Source organism: Mytilus trossulus, unplaced genomic scaffold (assembly GCF_036588685.1).
Source record: "Mytilus trossulus isolate FHL-02 unplaced genomic scaffold, PNRI_Mtr1.1.1.hap1 h1tg000138l__unscaffolded, whole genome shotgun sequence".
Lineage (NCBI taxonomy): Eukaryota > Metazoa > Mollusca > Bivalvia > Mytilida > Mytilidae > Mytilus > Mytilus trossulus.
In genome coordinates this window covers 1,295,976-1,311,465 of record NW_026963302.1, presented here as the reverse complement: position 1 = coordinate 1,311,465, position 15,490 = coordinate 1,295,976, and the positions used below count along the sequence as shown (strand labels likewise).

The 15,490-nt window shown below is 31.6% G+C and overlaps 3 protein-coding genes across 5 annotated transcripts in view; 2 read left to right on the top strand and 1 right to left on the bottom strand.

Annotated features, from left to right (window-relative positions):
- LOC134700388 (F-box only protein 25-like) overlaps positions 1-8,193 on the top strand; it is a 22,243-nt gene extending 14,050 nt beyond the window's left edge. The window contains exons 2-8 of the mRNA XM_063561773.1: positions 1,803-1,902; positions 2,211-2,303; positions 2,777-2,870; positions 3,717-3,886; positions 4,356-4,621; positions 5,442-5,514; positions 5,815-8,193. Of these exons, the coding sequence (XP_063417843.1) occupies positions 1,803-1,902; positions 2,211-2,303; positions 2,777-2,870; positions 3,717-3,886; positions 4,356-4,621; positions 5,442-5,514; positions 5,815-5,901 (883 nt within the window). The 3' untranslated portion in view covers positions 5,902-8,193. The remainder of the gene's footprint in view (positions 1-1,802; positions 1,903-2,210; positions 2,304-2,776; positions 2,871-3,716; positions 3,887-4,355; positions 4,622-5,441; positions 5,515-5,814) is intronic.
- On the bottom strand, positions 5,822-15,442 carry LOC134700389 (transmembrane protein 234-like). Of its 3 annotated transcripts, none has more exons than XM_063561775.1 (6): positions 15,326-15,442; positions 14,610-14,772; positions 14,221-14,287; positions 12,657-12,749; positions 11,671-11,745; positions 5,822-5,952 (listed from the first exon to the last, which is right to left on the bottom strand). In XM_063561775.1, exons 2-5 carry the CDS (start codon positions 14,763-14,765, stop codon positions 11,681-11,683), a joined length of 381 nt encoding a protein of 126 aa, XP_063417845.1. In that variant the 5' UTR covers positions 14,766-14,772; positions 15,326-15,442; the 3' UTR covers positions 5,822-5,952; positions 11,671-11,680. The 3 variants fall into 3 exon arrangements, with proteins under 3 accessions (XP_063417845.1, XP_063417844.1, XP_063417846.1); XM_063561774.1 differs by lacking the exon at positions 5,822-5,952 and adding an exon at positions 10,574-11,148; XM_063561776.1 differs by lacking the exon at positions 5,822-5,952 and adding an exon at positions 10,574-11,148 and having other exon boundaries at positions 15,337-15,401.
- LOC134700386 (multiple PDZ domain protein-like) overlaps positions 15,432-15,490 on the top strand; it is a 157,490-nt gene continuing 157,431 nt past the window's right edge. Inside the window, exon 1 of the mRNA XM_063561770.1 lies at positions 15,432-15,490. The gene's annotated coding sequence lies outside the window, so the exon portion shown is untranslated.

Sequence of the window (15,490 nt, the reverse complement as noted above, 5' to 3'; positions counted from 1 at the left end):
CACTATTACATGTATTAAGCATGTTCATATAAAAATGATAAAAAAATTATAATTGCTCCATATCATAGACTATTATATATAGATTAATATTAAGATTTCATGGATTTTTATGGTCCTCGATTCACGTTTCAAAGTACTCCAAAACCGGCTGTAGCTCTTGATATCAGTCGAAAAATCACGGTTGTTTGATAACAAATTTGTTGTTTTCCATTTTCGAAAGTGCAATGTTCAACAGAAGTTAGACATCAACAAACGAAAACCATGCACTGAATTACAGCCTCCTGGCTTGGGACAGGCACTTACATGTACATACAGAATGTGGCGAGGTTTTACATGTTAGCGGAATCCCAACCCTCCCCTTACCTGGGACAGTGGTATAACAGTACAACATAAGAACGAACTATAGAAATCTGTTGAAAAAGCCTTAACTCATCAGATGAGTACAAATAACATATATCTAACAATACACAGTACATGCAATTAAACGAGCACAGTTCACCACAATTGAATGACTCCGAAGAAAAGGCGAAGAATAAAAGGTTATTGACATCTAGCCACATATATCATTTGTGCTTAAATAGTTTCCATAAAAGTATGTTTCATATAGGTTTGATTAAATATTTGAAATAAGACCGGGAAAATAGCAAAACTCTATGTAAAATGCCGGCAAAATAGCGCCAAGGAGGCTGTTATGCCGGAGCCGGCAACATAGCCACTGCCTATTCTTTATCTTTCTTGTCTTTTCTCTTTTTCTCGTCTTTTTCATTTAAACCATCAGGTGGTCCCAAAAGTGTTCTCTTCTCCTTTTCGCCGTTGGACAATGGTGTGGTGTCCAACTCAGTATTCACTTCTATAATTTGAAGAGTAACATAGTTTTAAACATAATCAAAATGATGTGTCTTATAGCGGCGACTGAGATGTCTTGTGAATGGACAAAAATTGTTGGTCAGTTTGTACCATGATCGATGGTTATTTAGCCGAATATAATTTGTCAATTGTTTCTCTCACGTACGTACAGAATGAAACAGGTGATATTTAAATTGAGGTTTCCGTTCAAGTTACAGTTGTAATTTACATAGGTAGTTTTGTATACAGATTTGTATTGACCCTTGAATTTCCTGAATTGTTATGAAAGTGCATGTATCTCGACAAACTTTGTTTTCCTGTTTGCTTGTAAAAAGGTGTTATTGCTTTCTTTATTTTAGAAACTTACAATCTTTTTTTTTTCTTCTAGTCCTTCGATATCTCCCCTCAATAAAGATGATAAATGTGTCCTCTCTATGGGATAATTTAGGTATATAAAGTGACTACTCTCGGCAAAACTGTGTAAGCAGGGGCGGATCCAGCCATTTAAAAAAAGGTGGATCCTAACCCAGGACAAAATAAGGGGGGGGGGGGTGTGGTTCCAACTACATGTCTCTATTCTGATACATTGATCGTCAAAAAAAGGGGGATCCAACTCCTGGAGAAGACTTTATGTTTCAAAACCCTACTTACCTGTCCGGCTGCAAATGCATGGCAAGATGTATATATTTATGAGATCCATTATACGACTGTCACCCGAAAGACGTATATAGTTAAGAGATTCAATTTGCTGTTGTGTTTCTGAAACCCTCTTCCGATCAAGTTGACATATAATAAAACTGGAATTCAAAAAAAGAAGAAAAAATGTTTATATATCAGTCAGACTACTTGATAAGGACCACAAGCACACTTGTCTAAGCCCCCTATATACCTTAATATGAGTTATATATATCGGATTTTATTTTTTTTACCTTAAACCCAACTCTTGTCTATTACAGGTTAATCCGATTGGCTGTATTAAATTTTGAAGGCGAGAATGGCAATGACCAGTACACGCACCAACCAAGGATTCATTTCATCAAAACTTTGTCAAGAGAGGTAAGAATAACTAAGACTGTCTTAGAGAGGTGATGTACATGTAAGTACATTCAGTCACACGCGAAAACGGAATCGGAAATTGTAAAAGTAAAGAAAAGAATTTTGACTATTTAATGATCCATGGTAATATCGTTAGTTTCTCTTTAACGCGAAAACGGAATCGGAAATCGTTAAAGTAAGAGAAAAGAATTGGACTATTTAGTGATCCATGGATATATCGTTTGTTCACGGAATCGGAAATTGTAAAAGTAAGAGAAAAGAATTGGACTATTTAGTAATCTATGGTAAAATCGTTTGTTCTCTTTCAGCGTAAAGTCGTGACGACATTGAGCGAATCTTTCATCCTTCTAGATATGACAGGTGCTGTGAAAGATATCAGAAGGTTTAACTATGTCAAAAAGGTAAGAAACATCAGAGGCAATCTCGTTATAGGAACAAAAATTGTGTACCAGTTAGCCAATATTCAGACTTTTCTCCGCATTTTGAGAATATAGATGATGTACCCGACCTTGTCGACTCTCTAAGTTTGATTGATTGATAAGTGTTCCGGGATTGACTTAGTTGGAGCTAATCTTAAGTATAGCATAATGTTACCATAATGACCACCGTGGCTACATGTAAATGAAAAAAAGTAAACAGTCAAGTTAACTTTATCTCATCAGGTATATTAAGTAAAATAAGAACCGTATCAGAGTTGATAAACACCGAAAAGGGTTATCATAGTGATAATTGTGTGTGGCACAAAAATAGTAAAATAATAAAAATAAATAAATCAGTGAATGTTTTTTTTTTATTCAAATCGAGTACCCAAGCGCCTATGTATGAAGAAATCATGTATACTATATGACTATAAGTTCAGTATTTTTTTTTATAGATACTTCATTTATTGTTGAGTCAAAGTTTAGTGAACATGTCAGGAACTTCACAGAAATATATCTTTAGTATATTAGACGAAATGGTAAATCAAGGTAAAGATTATTTTATATAAGGGACATTCTTAATCTTTCCCGATTTAGGAAAAAGATAATTTGAGGATTGTACACCTTAACACTTGGTTTATGGTATTTGACTCGAAGATCATATCATCTGACTGTGATCATGACCTTCACTTTTGACCTCAAGTTCAACATATTAATTGATTTTATTCAACATTTTAAAGCTGAAACAAATTTGTTATCCTATGAAATCAGCTTTGATGTTTGACACAATGGAAGTGTTGCATATCATAATGGAATATGACCTTTGGTCTTCAAGGTTGAATAATTGATTTTTAACCGGATTTTCAAAGACAAATTGGATATTGCTTTGGGGATGCACAGCAGGAAATCAGGCTGGCTGTTGCAAAACCATGTCAGTTAAATAACATGAAAACGCTTTGACGTTTTTTTTAAAATATGTTGTTCTCTACATGACAAAATAAAGGTCAAGTTCAAATTTCAACACTTTAGCTTTTCTCGTAGTGATTATAGACCCTCACAGTAGCCAAAAATTATACTTATTATGTGATTGGGTTATTTCCCTTTGAACAGAAATAAAAAAGTTTATGTTTAGATAGTTTATCAATGATTGTATCAGATCAATTGATTAGGCAGGAGTTGTCAAAACTTTCTATAATGGGTGTAATTGTCCTTTTATTTACTTAAATGACTTTTATAGATGAATAGGATTTTAGTCCACTAAACCAGTTCACCTAGCTCATATCTTAATTGTCTTCAAATCATTATAAAAAATTGTTCTTAATTACAACTACACCTAGACAAGAATGAGTCTAATGCAGTGCCTTTTCTGACCAAATATTTACTTGTAATTTTTAGTTGTAAAGACTAAGAACAACATGAAAGCCATGACAGATTTACTTGATTGTGCCACAAATTCTCTAAATGATGGTAGATATAGCCATATTGGATGTACCACCTTGTGGAACAAACATTTCCAAGCAGTTCAAAAAATGAAAAACAAATTGAATGGTTGCAAAACTTTCACGGTAAGGATGCAAGAAAGACATGAAGTAGTCGCAGGAATTAAATTTATTATTAGGATAAACACATCATTATTATTATTGCATTGAAGTCACATGGGTGGATTCAACTACTTTTGAAAAAAAGGGGGATTATTAGGTCCTGAATTTTTTTTATTGAAAATATTGGGATGAATTCTATTCTTATTTATACTAATTCTGCTTAATATTTCAGTAATATTCTAAAGACCTCCCCTTTTTTTCATCTCAATATAATGGCCAATACAAAAAGGACATCTCATTCATTGGCACTCACACCACATCTTCCTATATCTATCATTTACATTTACTGAAGAACTATTCTAGGGCACTTTTTCACTTTTTACTAGATAATTTTTGTAAAACCATAAGCACTAATGAATCGTCATATATATGCCATTATTGATTGATGATTTGATGCAGTCACATTTATATTTTTACATTACTTATCTTATAGAGAAAGGAAGATGGCAAACCTACAATATCTGATTTACCAGAAGATTGTATAAGATGTATCTTAGAAAGACTGGCTGATCATAAAGATGTAGTCCACACTGGCATGACAAAGTCCAGTATCTTTCACATCACAGAATCACAGCTGATATGGAAACACATGAGTTTCTTTCATTTCACAGACAGACAGTTACTGACCTTTGTACCAGACCAACTTGGTGTCGACGAAGACTTTATCAACTGGAAACATATCTACAGAAAATGCTTCTTGTAGGTTTTTTAAGTAGAAGGGTAAAAGGGTGTTATGTGGGTTAAATTTTTTCTAATAGAGTTAATAACAATATACTCAAAACTGAGTATCAATCTAAATATATCATTACTTGGTGTGAATGAAGACTTTATTAACTGGAAACACATCTACAGAAAATGCTTCTTTTAGGGTTTTTTTAAACGGAAAGAGAGAAGGGTGGGAAGGGATAGATTGATATGAGGAGAAAAAATATCAATAAGACTACATTATTATAGTGGTCATTATTGAAGAGATATATTTTTGGGTGAAATGTCCCGCAAAATATCATTGCATCTTAAGACAAGTTGTGAATCAATTAAACAGAGATGATCAAATATCTAAAACCAGTGCTAAATTTTCAATAGACACAAAACAAAAACTTATAGAAACAACCACTTACGAAAAATCTACATTTAGTATTTAAAAGGCAAAAAAAAAAAAACCCTGACAAAAGACCTAAAAATAAAAGATGCTTGCTTTAACACAGTCAACATCAACAGTATACTAAAAACAGTATCAATCTATTCAGATTAAATAGTAAATGCATCAAAAGACATTTTCCGTTTTAAAAACATTATCAACAGATCATTTTAAACTATTGAAGCATTCAAATGAATGTAATGAAGCAGGGACTATCATGTGTTCATTAACAATTATAACAAACAAGTTAAACATACAAAACATTCAGAAATATTTTTGTGTTGATGTTTAAAAGTAAGTTACATATATCTCTTTGTTATCAATTTAATAATGTTGGCAAATTAGGTTGCAATTTATTAAATCTTTTTTTAACTTATATAGGAGATATGGAAGAAAAGAAATCTATGCAGATACATTGGCAATATGTTTACATTGTGATAACATCTTTTGGAAGGTAAAATATACATGTTTAAATGATACATTTTTTATTGAGCTAGCCCATGCTAGTTTAAAATATCATATTCATATTCTTACAATGTTTTTGCAAAGAAATAGAATTTGATTAAGATTTTAAATAAAAACATGATATCCATTGGGGAGATAACTTGTGGTATAAAACATATAAAATTGACTAAATAAAATCAGAAAATGAAGAAAACCTCTGCCAATGAATTTTTAAATTAAGTTCTGCAATGTTAAAAAATGTTTGATTGTTCTCCTACATCATTTATATTTTGTATTGTTTTTATTTTAGTCAATTGGTCATCCCTGTATCAGTGAACAAGAGCCAGCTGCCAGAATCCTTCAGCCAGAAGCTTTTCTGAAACTGTTCCATTTCTGAATCTCCATGGTAACTACAGATCTCAGCGCAAGGATAATCATACAATCAGATCTGAAATCGTAAAAAATGCAATAAACTTTTATTGGAATGTGAGTGTTCATTAAGAAAATGCAATAAATAAGTGATACTTAAATTAGGCTGAAAAAGTCCAAGCAACTGAAAATGCCACAACATGTAAATTTGTTATTTCAGAATTTTAAAGGTCATATTTTCAAGGGCATCAGAATATTGTTATAATTATCCAATGAACATTCAGCAAATGCAATGGCATACTGATACTTCCATTTTGATTTCACTAGAATAAAACACAAATGGCTGGCAAACTGTTACATTCATTTTGGTTAACTAAAATAAAGTATAAATGGCAAGTCAGATTCTGAAATCCAATTGGATCTTTTATATAGCAGAAATATGTTATCCTTTCTTGTTTATGTGTTTTTTATCTTGTTTGTTAAATGTACTACTTTTTTGGTCCAACAATGTAATGGACCAGTTGTATATATTTTGTTATGATATTTTTGATAATAGATGTGATGAATGCTTGCCGATTTTCTCAACATTCTGTGATATACTGTCATGTTGTCATGGTGATATTCTGCCATTTTACCACAATTTTTTGTTGTCCGGGTATATTTGTTAATCATCTAGTCTATATTGGCTAGTTAGTCTTTCATTATTGTCCCATTTAAAATTCTGATTAGTTTAAAGTGCATGTTCTAATATTATTGCAAACTTTGTTTCTATACAGTTTTACCTATTGCTATTTCTCGTTTTAGAATTATAGTTAACTTTTGTTTATATACAGTTTTGTCTATTACTATTTCTCATTCTAACATTATAGCAAACTTTTTATGATAACAGTTTTACCTAAAACTATTACATGTTCTGTTAAAATTTTATATTTCATGCATAAAATGTCAAATACAATATGAACAATATAAAACTTTTAACAAATTCATAGGATAATTATTTACCTTCGACAGATCTGCATTTGCTTTAATTAACCCTTACCAGATTTTCTAATGCAAAAATCTTGTTAATAAAATGGCAAACAATTTCCATACAATATGCTTTTGAAATCTCAACATATTCTTACTGTTGAGAAATATGTTTCAAGGGAATCAACTCATTCTAAATTCAGGAGTTTAGTTGAATCTCATAAAACATTATAAATTGTGCTGATTATACGGTGAATTTAGTGCTTTGTCCTGTTATATTCAGGGAAGTTTTATTAGTGCATTTACTTCATTGTTTACTTTTATTTGTTATATATTCTGGAGTTTGGAATTTTTTTATTGACCATGTCAATTTTTATGTAAAAACATGTATAATATGTTTTTAAATATATTCGTTCATGTTTGTAATTTTGAAGTTTTGTCTTTCATGTTGTTGGTATGAACTTATATCAATCTATATCATTTTTACATATTTTACAAGTTTGTTTTTTAACTTGTCTCAAGCATTTATTGTTGTTAAAATATATAAAACTGAAAGTTTTTGTGTCTCTTTTTTGATGTTGTTATGTTGAGTAAACATATACATTCTATTTAATGCAATATAGCTTTTTGCTTATTTGATAAACATGTATACAAATTAATACAAGATCATCAATCAAGTTTGTATATTGTTTATGATAAAGTAAAAAAGTAGGTTAGCTGGAGCAAAGGTCACATTTTGCAATTAGTGCATGTATATGTTCAATTTCTGACTGTATCAGTCTTTATTGTTATATTTTTACTAGCATAGCAAAAATATGACTGAGGTCATGCAAAAATTGTTGATGGTTTCCCCTTATCCTTCTGGGTCAGTTTTTACTCTCCACCCTTTTGCTCAGTCCTCTTTTTTTTTGGCAGATGAAAAAAATGTTCCTCTGGTTCCGTTTGACAGTTTTCAATGATGCTTTTTAAAATGATAATCTCTTAAATTTGTGTCATAATTGCTCAATTATCATCCCTTCAGCTTACACAGCTTATACCACATAACAATGTCTAACAAGAATTTACTATCTGAAAGTAACCAACTATCTTCTCCGACTGTATATTGAAACTGATTTTTTACACAAAAAATAAAAAGAAATTCTTGTTTGCCTGGCCTTGATAATTTTCACATATTAGGGAAAACCAACATTCATTTTTCTTTAGCCTGATCATGCGTGAATCTCACTTACAGACCTGAACAAAAATAAAATGTTTCAAGTGAGGGGGAAAATGTGTGTAGACTGCAGTTTGTATGTGATATTATTGTTGTTCATGTTGTTCTTGTTCATTTTAAGAAAATATAAAATTTATGAAGGATGTTTTTGTGTTTTTAATGCCATATAATCATTAAAAGTGAATATTTTGCTGTGTACAAAAATGTGTATTCAATTCTTCATTTTACACTCCCTCAAGGCAAAGTTCTGGGCCCAGTATTATTTTTAGTATACATTAATGACCTACCAGAATACCTATCATCCAGTAAGCTCAGACTGTTTGCCGATGACAGTATCATCTACAAAACCATCAAATCTCAAAGCGACTGTGATGCACTACAGTTAGATTTAGATGCAGCTGCTAGATGGGAGCAAGACTGGTTGATGGCTTTCCATCCAGACAAATGCACAGTCCTTACAGTCTCACAGAAGAAAAACCCATTTAAACATGACTATATCCTTCACAATCACAAACTGGAACTTGTCTCTTCGGCTAAATATCTGGGCATTACACTTCAAGCAAACCTAAAATGGTAAAAACATACAGACAACATCATAGCTAATGGCAACAAATCTCTGGGCTTCTTAAATAGAAACTTAAAAACATCATGTCAGAACATCAAAACTCAGGCATATCTGGCACACGTCCGATCTAAACTGGAATATTCATGTTCAGTATGGGACCCTCACACAGTTGAACAAACCTCAAAAATCGAGATGGTTCAAAGGAGAGCTGCCAGATATGTCTGTAACAGATACCATAACATCAGTAGCCTGACAGAGATAGGATAAACACCCTAAACTGGCCAACTCTACAGGAAAGAAGAACATGCAAAAGATTAATAAAGTTCTACAAAATAGTACATCAAATCGTAGCTATACCATCTGCTATTCTCATACCATCAAACAGTAGAACCCACAATAACCATAATTATAAAAAAAAGATACATATAAATACTCATTTTTTCCATATACCATAACTCAGTGGAACTTATTGCCAATGCAAACAGTCGCTGTCGCCACAGTCTACACTTTCAGAGAACAGCTCACACCAGCTGTTCTCCACAAATTCATCTAACTCATTATTAGCCTATGTACATAGTTTTAATCCCAATTTCAATAAATTAAATTCTGCACCTCAAATTTATTTCCAAATATTTTTGTTTTTGTAAATATATATATAGGCTACGCTGCACGCGCAAACAGTAAATAATCTTCAGATCATTGAAGGACTACTGAAAACCTAAACTAGAGGCTCTAAAGAGCCTGTGTCGCTCACCTTGGTCTATGTGAATATTAAACAAAGGACGCAGATGGATTCATGACAAAATTGTGTTTTAGTGATGATGATGTGTTTGTACATCTTAATTTACTGAACATTCTAGCTACTTACAATTATCTCTATCTATAATTAACTTGGCCCAGTAGTTTCAAGAGGAGAAGATTTTTGTAAAAGATTACTAAGATTTACGAAAAAATGGTTAAAAACTTGACTATAAAGGGCAATAACTCCTAAAGGGGTCAACTGACAATTTCGGTCCTGTTGACTTATTTATAGATCTTACTTTGTCAACATTTATTGTATTTTAAAGTTTATCTCTATATATAATAATATTCAAGATAATAACCAAAAACAGCCAAATTTTTTAAAAATTACCAGTTCAGGGGCAGCTTACCAAAAACGGGTTGTCTGATTCTTCTGAAAATTTCAGGGCAAATAGATTTTGACCTGATAAACAATTTTTCTCCTATCAGATTTGCTTTAAAAGCTTTGGATTTTGAGTTGTAAGCCAAAAACTGAATTTTACCCCCTATGTTCTATTTCTAGCCGTGGCGGCCATCTCGGTTGGTTGACCGGGTCAGGCCACACATTTGTATAACTAGATAGCCCAATGATAGTTGTGGCCAAGTTTGGTTTAATTTGGCCACGTAGTATCAGAGGAGAATATTTTTGTAAAAGATTACTAAGATTTACGAAAAATTGTTAAAAATTGACTATAAAGGGCAATAACTCCTAATGGGGTCAACTGACCATATCACATATGTCATGTTGACTTATTTGTAAGTCTTACTTATACCATTGCATTACACAAAAATTAGTACCAATAATTTTCAAATAATACTGAATTTACTGTATATCATTCAGGTTATCATGACAACGAACTGCAGTCATTCATAAAAATGTCATAAACATACACCAACAAGATAATTGATTGGTGTTTAATGCCACTTTCATCACTTATATTCTACTACTTGACATTCAGTTTGTATTGGTGGAGAAGCTGGAGAGAACCACAACCTTTGGTAGGGAAAACTGACAATCAATTATGATAAGAATCTAGCACACCTGCCACACAGGGTATTTGAACTCACAATCTCAGTGTTTAAGATACAGTGGTTTGAATACTTAGACCAATCTACCACCAAAACCCCTTCCAAAAGATGTTCTGAGCTATTGCTAACTAATGATGCCTACAAATGTGACAGTTATTATATAAATTTAATTAGAAAAGTTACTTGTAAAACATTTCAAGTGTAAATTTTAATATACAATACATTTAGTACAATCTTAACTCATAAATGCATAGCTGTAATAAGTTAAAGAGACACACAAAAGTCATAACTCGATAACAAAATTTTAAAATTAAATTTAATTTAGAGTTATCTCCCATTAACTAAAAAATTGCTAGTAGTTCAAACATCTCAACTTGTGGGATCATATTTAGAGTTATCTCTCCTTAACTATTAAATTGCTAACACAATGTATGGTGCACCATATCAACTAAAATAGTTTGCCTGCTCTTTTGGAATTGGTATTGATGAATCTTTCAGTGTTGGTAAACTTGATCAACAAAGATTTTAAAAATTCTTCATTATATCTGTGTATTGCAAAATCTTTAGGTGCTGGAGCAGTTTTCCACAATGGGCAGGATGTTGATATCTCTTTCAATCTCTGAGAAACATTTTCAATATTAGTGAGGTTGTCATCGTGGGAGAGGTATAGTAATATGTTAATCAATAGTTCCTCTGGCAAGTCTCAATCATCATGAGGGTTTCTGGGGAAAAAAAGAGAAAGAAACATCATATTAGAAAAATAAATCTACTCTCAAGGATTTAAATACTGTATATTCAGAAATTATTGCTAGGATATTGCCTAAAAGGAGGCCCACTCCAGTCAATCTTTAGTGATTCCCTATATAATCAACATTTTTTTTTCTAAATAGGGGAATGGCCATATGACCAGTTTATCAGTGATAAATATATGTATTAAGGATCTGCAAAAATTTGTAGTGATTGATAAGTTATCTTCAATTTCTTTCAATACATGTACTGTACTTGATATTCAATATTGTAACCATAACTGACCTGACTTGAAACACATACATGTACTGTAATAAACAATTCATTCATAAATCATTTGGGATATGACATTCTCACGTCAAAATGAACCAATGTGCAAAGTCACAGAAAAATCCTGCATTTCTGTACTTTCAATATATTTCACTTGTCTGGGACAAGACAAAACATAAAGTAAAGCTGTTTATTTTCATGTTCAACTAATAGGATAAGATACTTACTTATACCTCTTTAAACCTTATTTGAAACACACAATGCTACTCCTAATACAACCATAGCCACTCCAATGAATGTTTCTGAAAAAAATATATTTAAAAGTAAAATATGCTAATGAATATCTTATAACTATAAGAAACTAGAATGTGTCCATAGTACATGTACATGGATGCCCCACTGGCACTATCATTTTCTATGATCAGAAATTGAAATTGGGGTAAAAACTCTAATTTCGCATTAAAAAGTAGAATTTATAGAAAAATCATATCAAAGGAAATATGCACATACGTTTCAAGTTGATTAGACACCAGCTTCATCAAAAGCTACCTTGACTAAAAACTTGAACGAGACAGATGAACAGACAAACACACAGACCAAAAAACATAATGCTCATAAATGGGGTGTAAAAAATGTACAGGGCAAAATAACCTCATTGAAAAATGAAAAAAACCCAATCTAAATACAACTGCAATTATATAAGATATAGACAAAGACAACCACTGAAAAGGTCTCTAAATTTTTACAGGAACTTTATTTATAATGAGGAAGTTAAAATGAATGAGAGACAAAGTCTGTAATCCATTTGAAAAGAAAACTAGCATCTATTTAAGGGCATCAAAATCCTTTCCTTTCTCATTAGTATATCATTGGTTCATGTTTAATAAAAAGGTCATATACTTGTGGCCCGGTATAAATCATAGTTCATACCTGCCAATTTTTCAAAATCCCCATGGGTGTTTTAAGTGCAAGAGGACTCTTGTGGTCCCAAAAAACCTTCAAGGGGGCCTTAAAATGCATTTTAATGTTGTTGTTTTTTGCTTCTTCATACTTTAAATAGCTTAAAGCATATATAAAATTAACTGTTTTGTTTAAGATTGTGGACAAAATTGCTCTTTCAAAACTTCAAAAAGGGAGCTTTTAATGGGGGAAATCCCCTGCAAATAGTGACTGTTGGCAGGTATGATAGTTGAATTTTAAAAATCTAACTCACCTAAACTCTGAATCTTTTCTCCCAAGAAATGACCAGATAACATAGTAAATATAAAAGTGAGAGAATTCGTCACAGGAACAGCTAAGGACAACTCTACAATTAGATCAGACAGATAAAAATTGGTTATTAAAAATCTAGTGGCTTTTATTTTAGACTGTCAAAGAAAGTTAAACATATTGTGATAAGCTGATATACTCATAAAGCAATCATTATATATGTTATGAAAAAAAAGAAGAAATCCTGCATGGCATGTGAAAATAAGAAATACATTCATAGGTTTCAGACAAAAATAATATAAATTCTTTTATTCTTTTATAAGAACACTGTGTCTAAACCACACCGGCAAAATTTGATCGGACTCGATGGTATCTAACATCCGGCACAATGACAGAACATAAGTTGACAGAAGAAAGATAGGTTTTTCCTTATTTCCTTATTTTTTTTATAATATCGAAGTATACTATATACATATACAACTATTTTCTATTGTGATATGCAATATCTTTTACAACCGTTCTATATTGACAGAGAAATAAGTAAAAATGCACGCCAAAATGACGAATTGAGTGAACCTTGCCTCGAAATTGTTTAATTTCTCGTTAAATTGTTCACATTGAACGGGAAGAAAGGTACGGGAAGATAGATATTGACACGGAGATTGCAAAACTAGTCATTATGGGCTACTCAATACTTGTATTTCTGTGTATGGAACGAAAGAAATGGGTCATGTCAAATTAAAATACACCGGTTTCGTCATTGTTGTTTTTACACAATCACCCGGTTTCGTCTATATGTATCACCCGTTTTTTTATATTTTGTAAAACCAACAATTTATAAAAAACAACGTTATCAGGGATCTGAATATTGTTTTTCGAAAGAATTTTTAAAATATATATTTATTAATATAAAGTAAACTTGGCGTGTTTACATTTATTTACATACTAGGTAATTATAGTACTACACATTTTCCTAATGAAAGGCGTATCAGTTATTTCACTGATCTTCAAACTTATTTTAAATTGAATATACATAGGTTTTGAGATGCATCGCAGTATGTGACCCCCTTTTTTTTTAAATAAAAAAAACCTAAATAACGCTTAATAATTTTTTTTTAAAACATCACCAAAAAGTATGCAGAAGTTAAAATTTATATTATTAAGAAGTGTGTAAAGTTTGATGCAATAATGATAAATCGTTTTGAGATATGGCGCGACATGTTAAAAACGCACTCCTGTTTTACTTGCAAAGTTCTGTAACTCAAAAAGATTTAATTTGATTTTCACTTAAAGTTTACAGATCGTATGGGAACGGCAAATATGTGCCTCCACCTAGAGCGCTTCGATCCAAAAGAATTGCTGTATTTGTCCTATTAGAATCGAAATAATTCATGGGGGCTTGAATATATCTAGATTTTACCACGGGTTGTCCCTTTATGCCGATATTTTACCCCTCGCTATCGCTCAGGGTAAAATATTTGTCATAAAGGGACAACCCGTGGTAAAATCACGATATATTCAAGCCCCCATGATTTATTTCTTAATCAGTTTAAACTTCATGTACATACCAACTGAAGCTAGAGTCAGGTAAAATAACACAGATCCAGATTGATTCAGAAGAAATGCCATACAGTACTGAAATGAAAAGTTATATGGTGTTTCTGTAGCGTTCTGCAATTTCAAAAGCAGGTCAATAGTGTACTGCAATTAAATAAGTCTTACTGTGTTCCTCACCATAATTTGATACAACTGAGTTATAACAACAATCAAAGGTGAGTATGGGATCCAATACAAAGATATTATATGAAAATTCCACATTAAACTATTTAATGAGTCACATGGTATTTTGAGAAACTGCTGTGGACACAGATTCATATTTTGAGGGTTTGTACTGTTGAGGAACTAAAATAAATATTTAAAAAAAGGTAAAATGGAATAACTACATAAAAAAACAAACCTTCCAGTTAGAAAATAGGAAATAGAGCTCTGCAAGAATCTGCTTAACTTTGCTATTTCTTCTTATTCTTTCAACTCCTTGACTTTCTCTTTTTATGAGAGGATTTGTTCCTCCCCACAAGGTGGCCACAACTACAAACCATAAGACTTGTGACATAATATTTCTGAAAAAAAATATCAATAATTTTTAAAAATCTGATGTAAAAAATGTTTTATACTGACTTAATTTTATATAAAACTGAAGTTAATTAAGTTGGTCATCAATAATTCTATTTAAGACATATTTTCCCTTCACATATATTGCATATTTTTCTGTTACCATAAAGCAAAAGTCAAGGATAAACTTCATAATATCTCAAAAGCATAGTTTTTTGGTTGATATAATCAGAGACACTCTGATATAATCAAATAGATATTTAAAAAAAAAATTGACAGTTTTTTTTTAATAATTTGAAATTTAGAACTATCAGAGCTATGAGATGAGTTAAATCTACTGTTTAAAAAGTTAAAAGTAAGATGATAGGATATTTGCCTTAAAGTGAAAAATTTCACCAATCTCACTTTCAGTAAATAACATTTGTCCTAAAGGCAGGTTACACCATCCCCCTTTTTCAAACACCTATGACTATCATGATACAATGTTTGAAGTCATGTTTTATTTTGTAAAAAGTGACATTTATAAAAGCATAAGAACAATATTAAAATTGATGTTAAGACCTGTAGATTACAGTGACACTGTTTTATGTACGAAAAGTCATTTTCAACAACCAGTGGCAGTGATGGGGAAAGTCCACTCTAAAGATATTTTTAGGGATTGGGTCAAGGACGTCTGTGATTTATGCGCCACCTTCCATTTGTCAACTTCCGGTATATTTTCGAAGT

Coding starts and splice junctions, on each gene's coding strand:
- LOC134700389 (XM_063561775.1), bottom strand. CDS start 14,765: ATGTCACAAGTCTTATGGTTTGTAGTTGTGGCCACCTTGTGGGGAGGA. Junction 12,750..14,220: donor CCTGACTCTAGCTTCAGTTG/GTATGTACATGA, acceptor ATCTAATTGTAG/AGTTGTCCTTAGCTGTTCCT. Junction 11,746..12,656: donor AGAAAAGATTCAGAGTTTAG/GTGAGTTAGATT, acceptor TATTTTTTTCAG/AAACATTCATTGGAGTGGCT.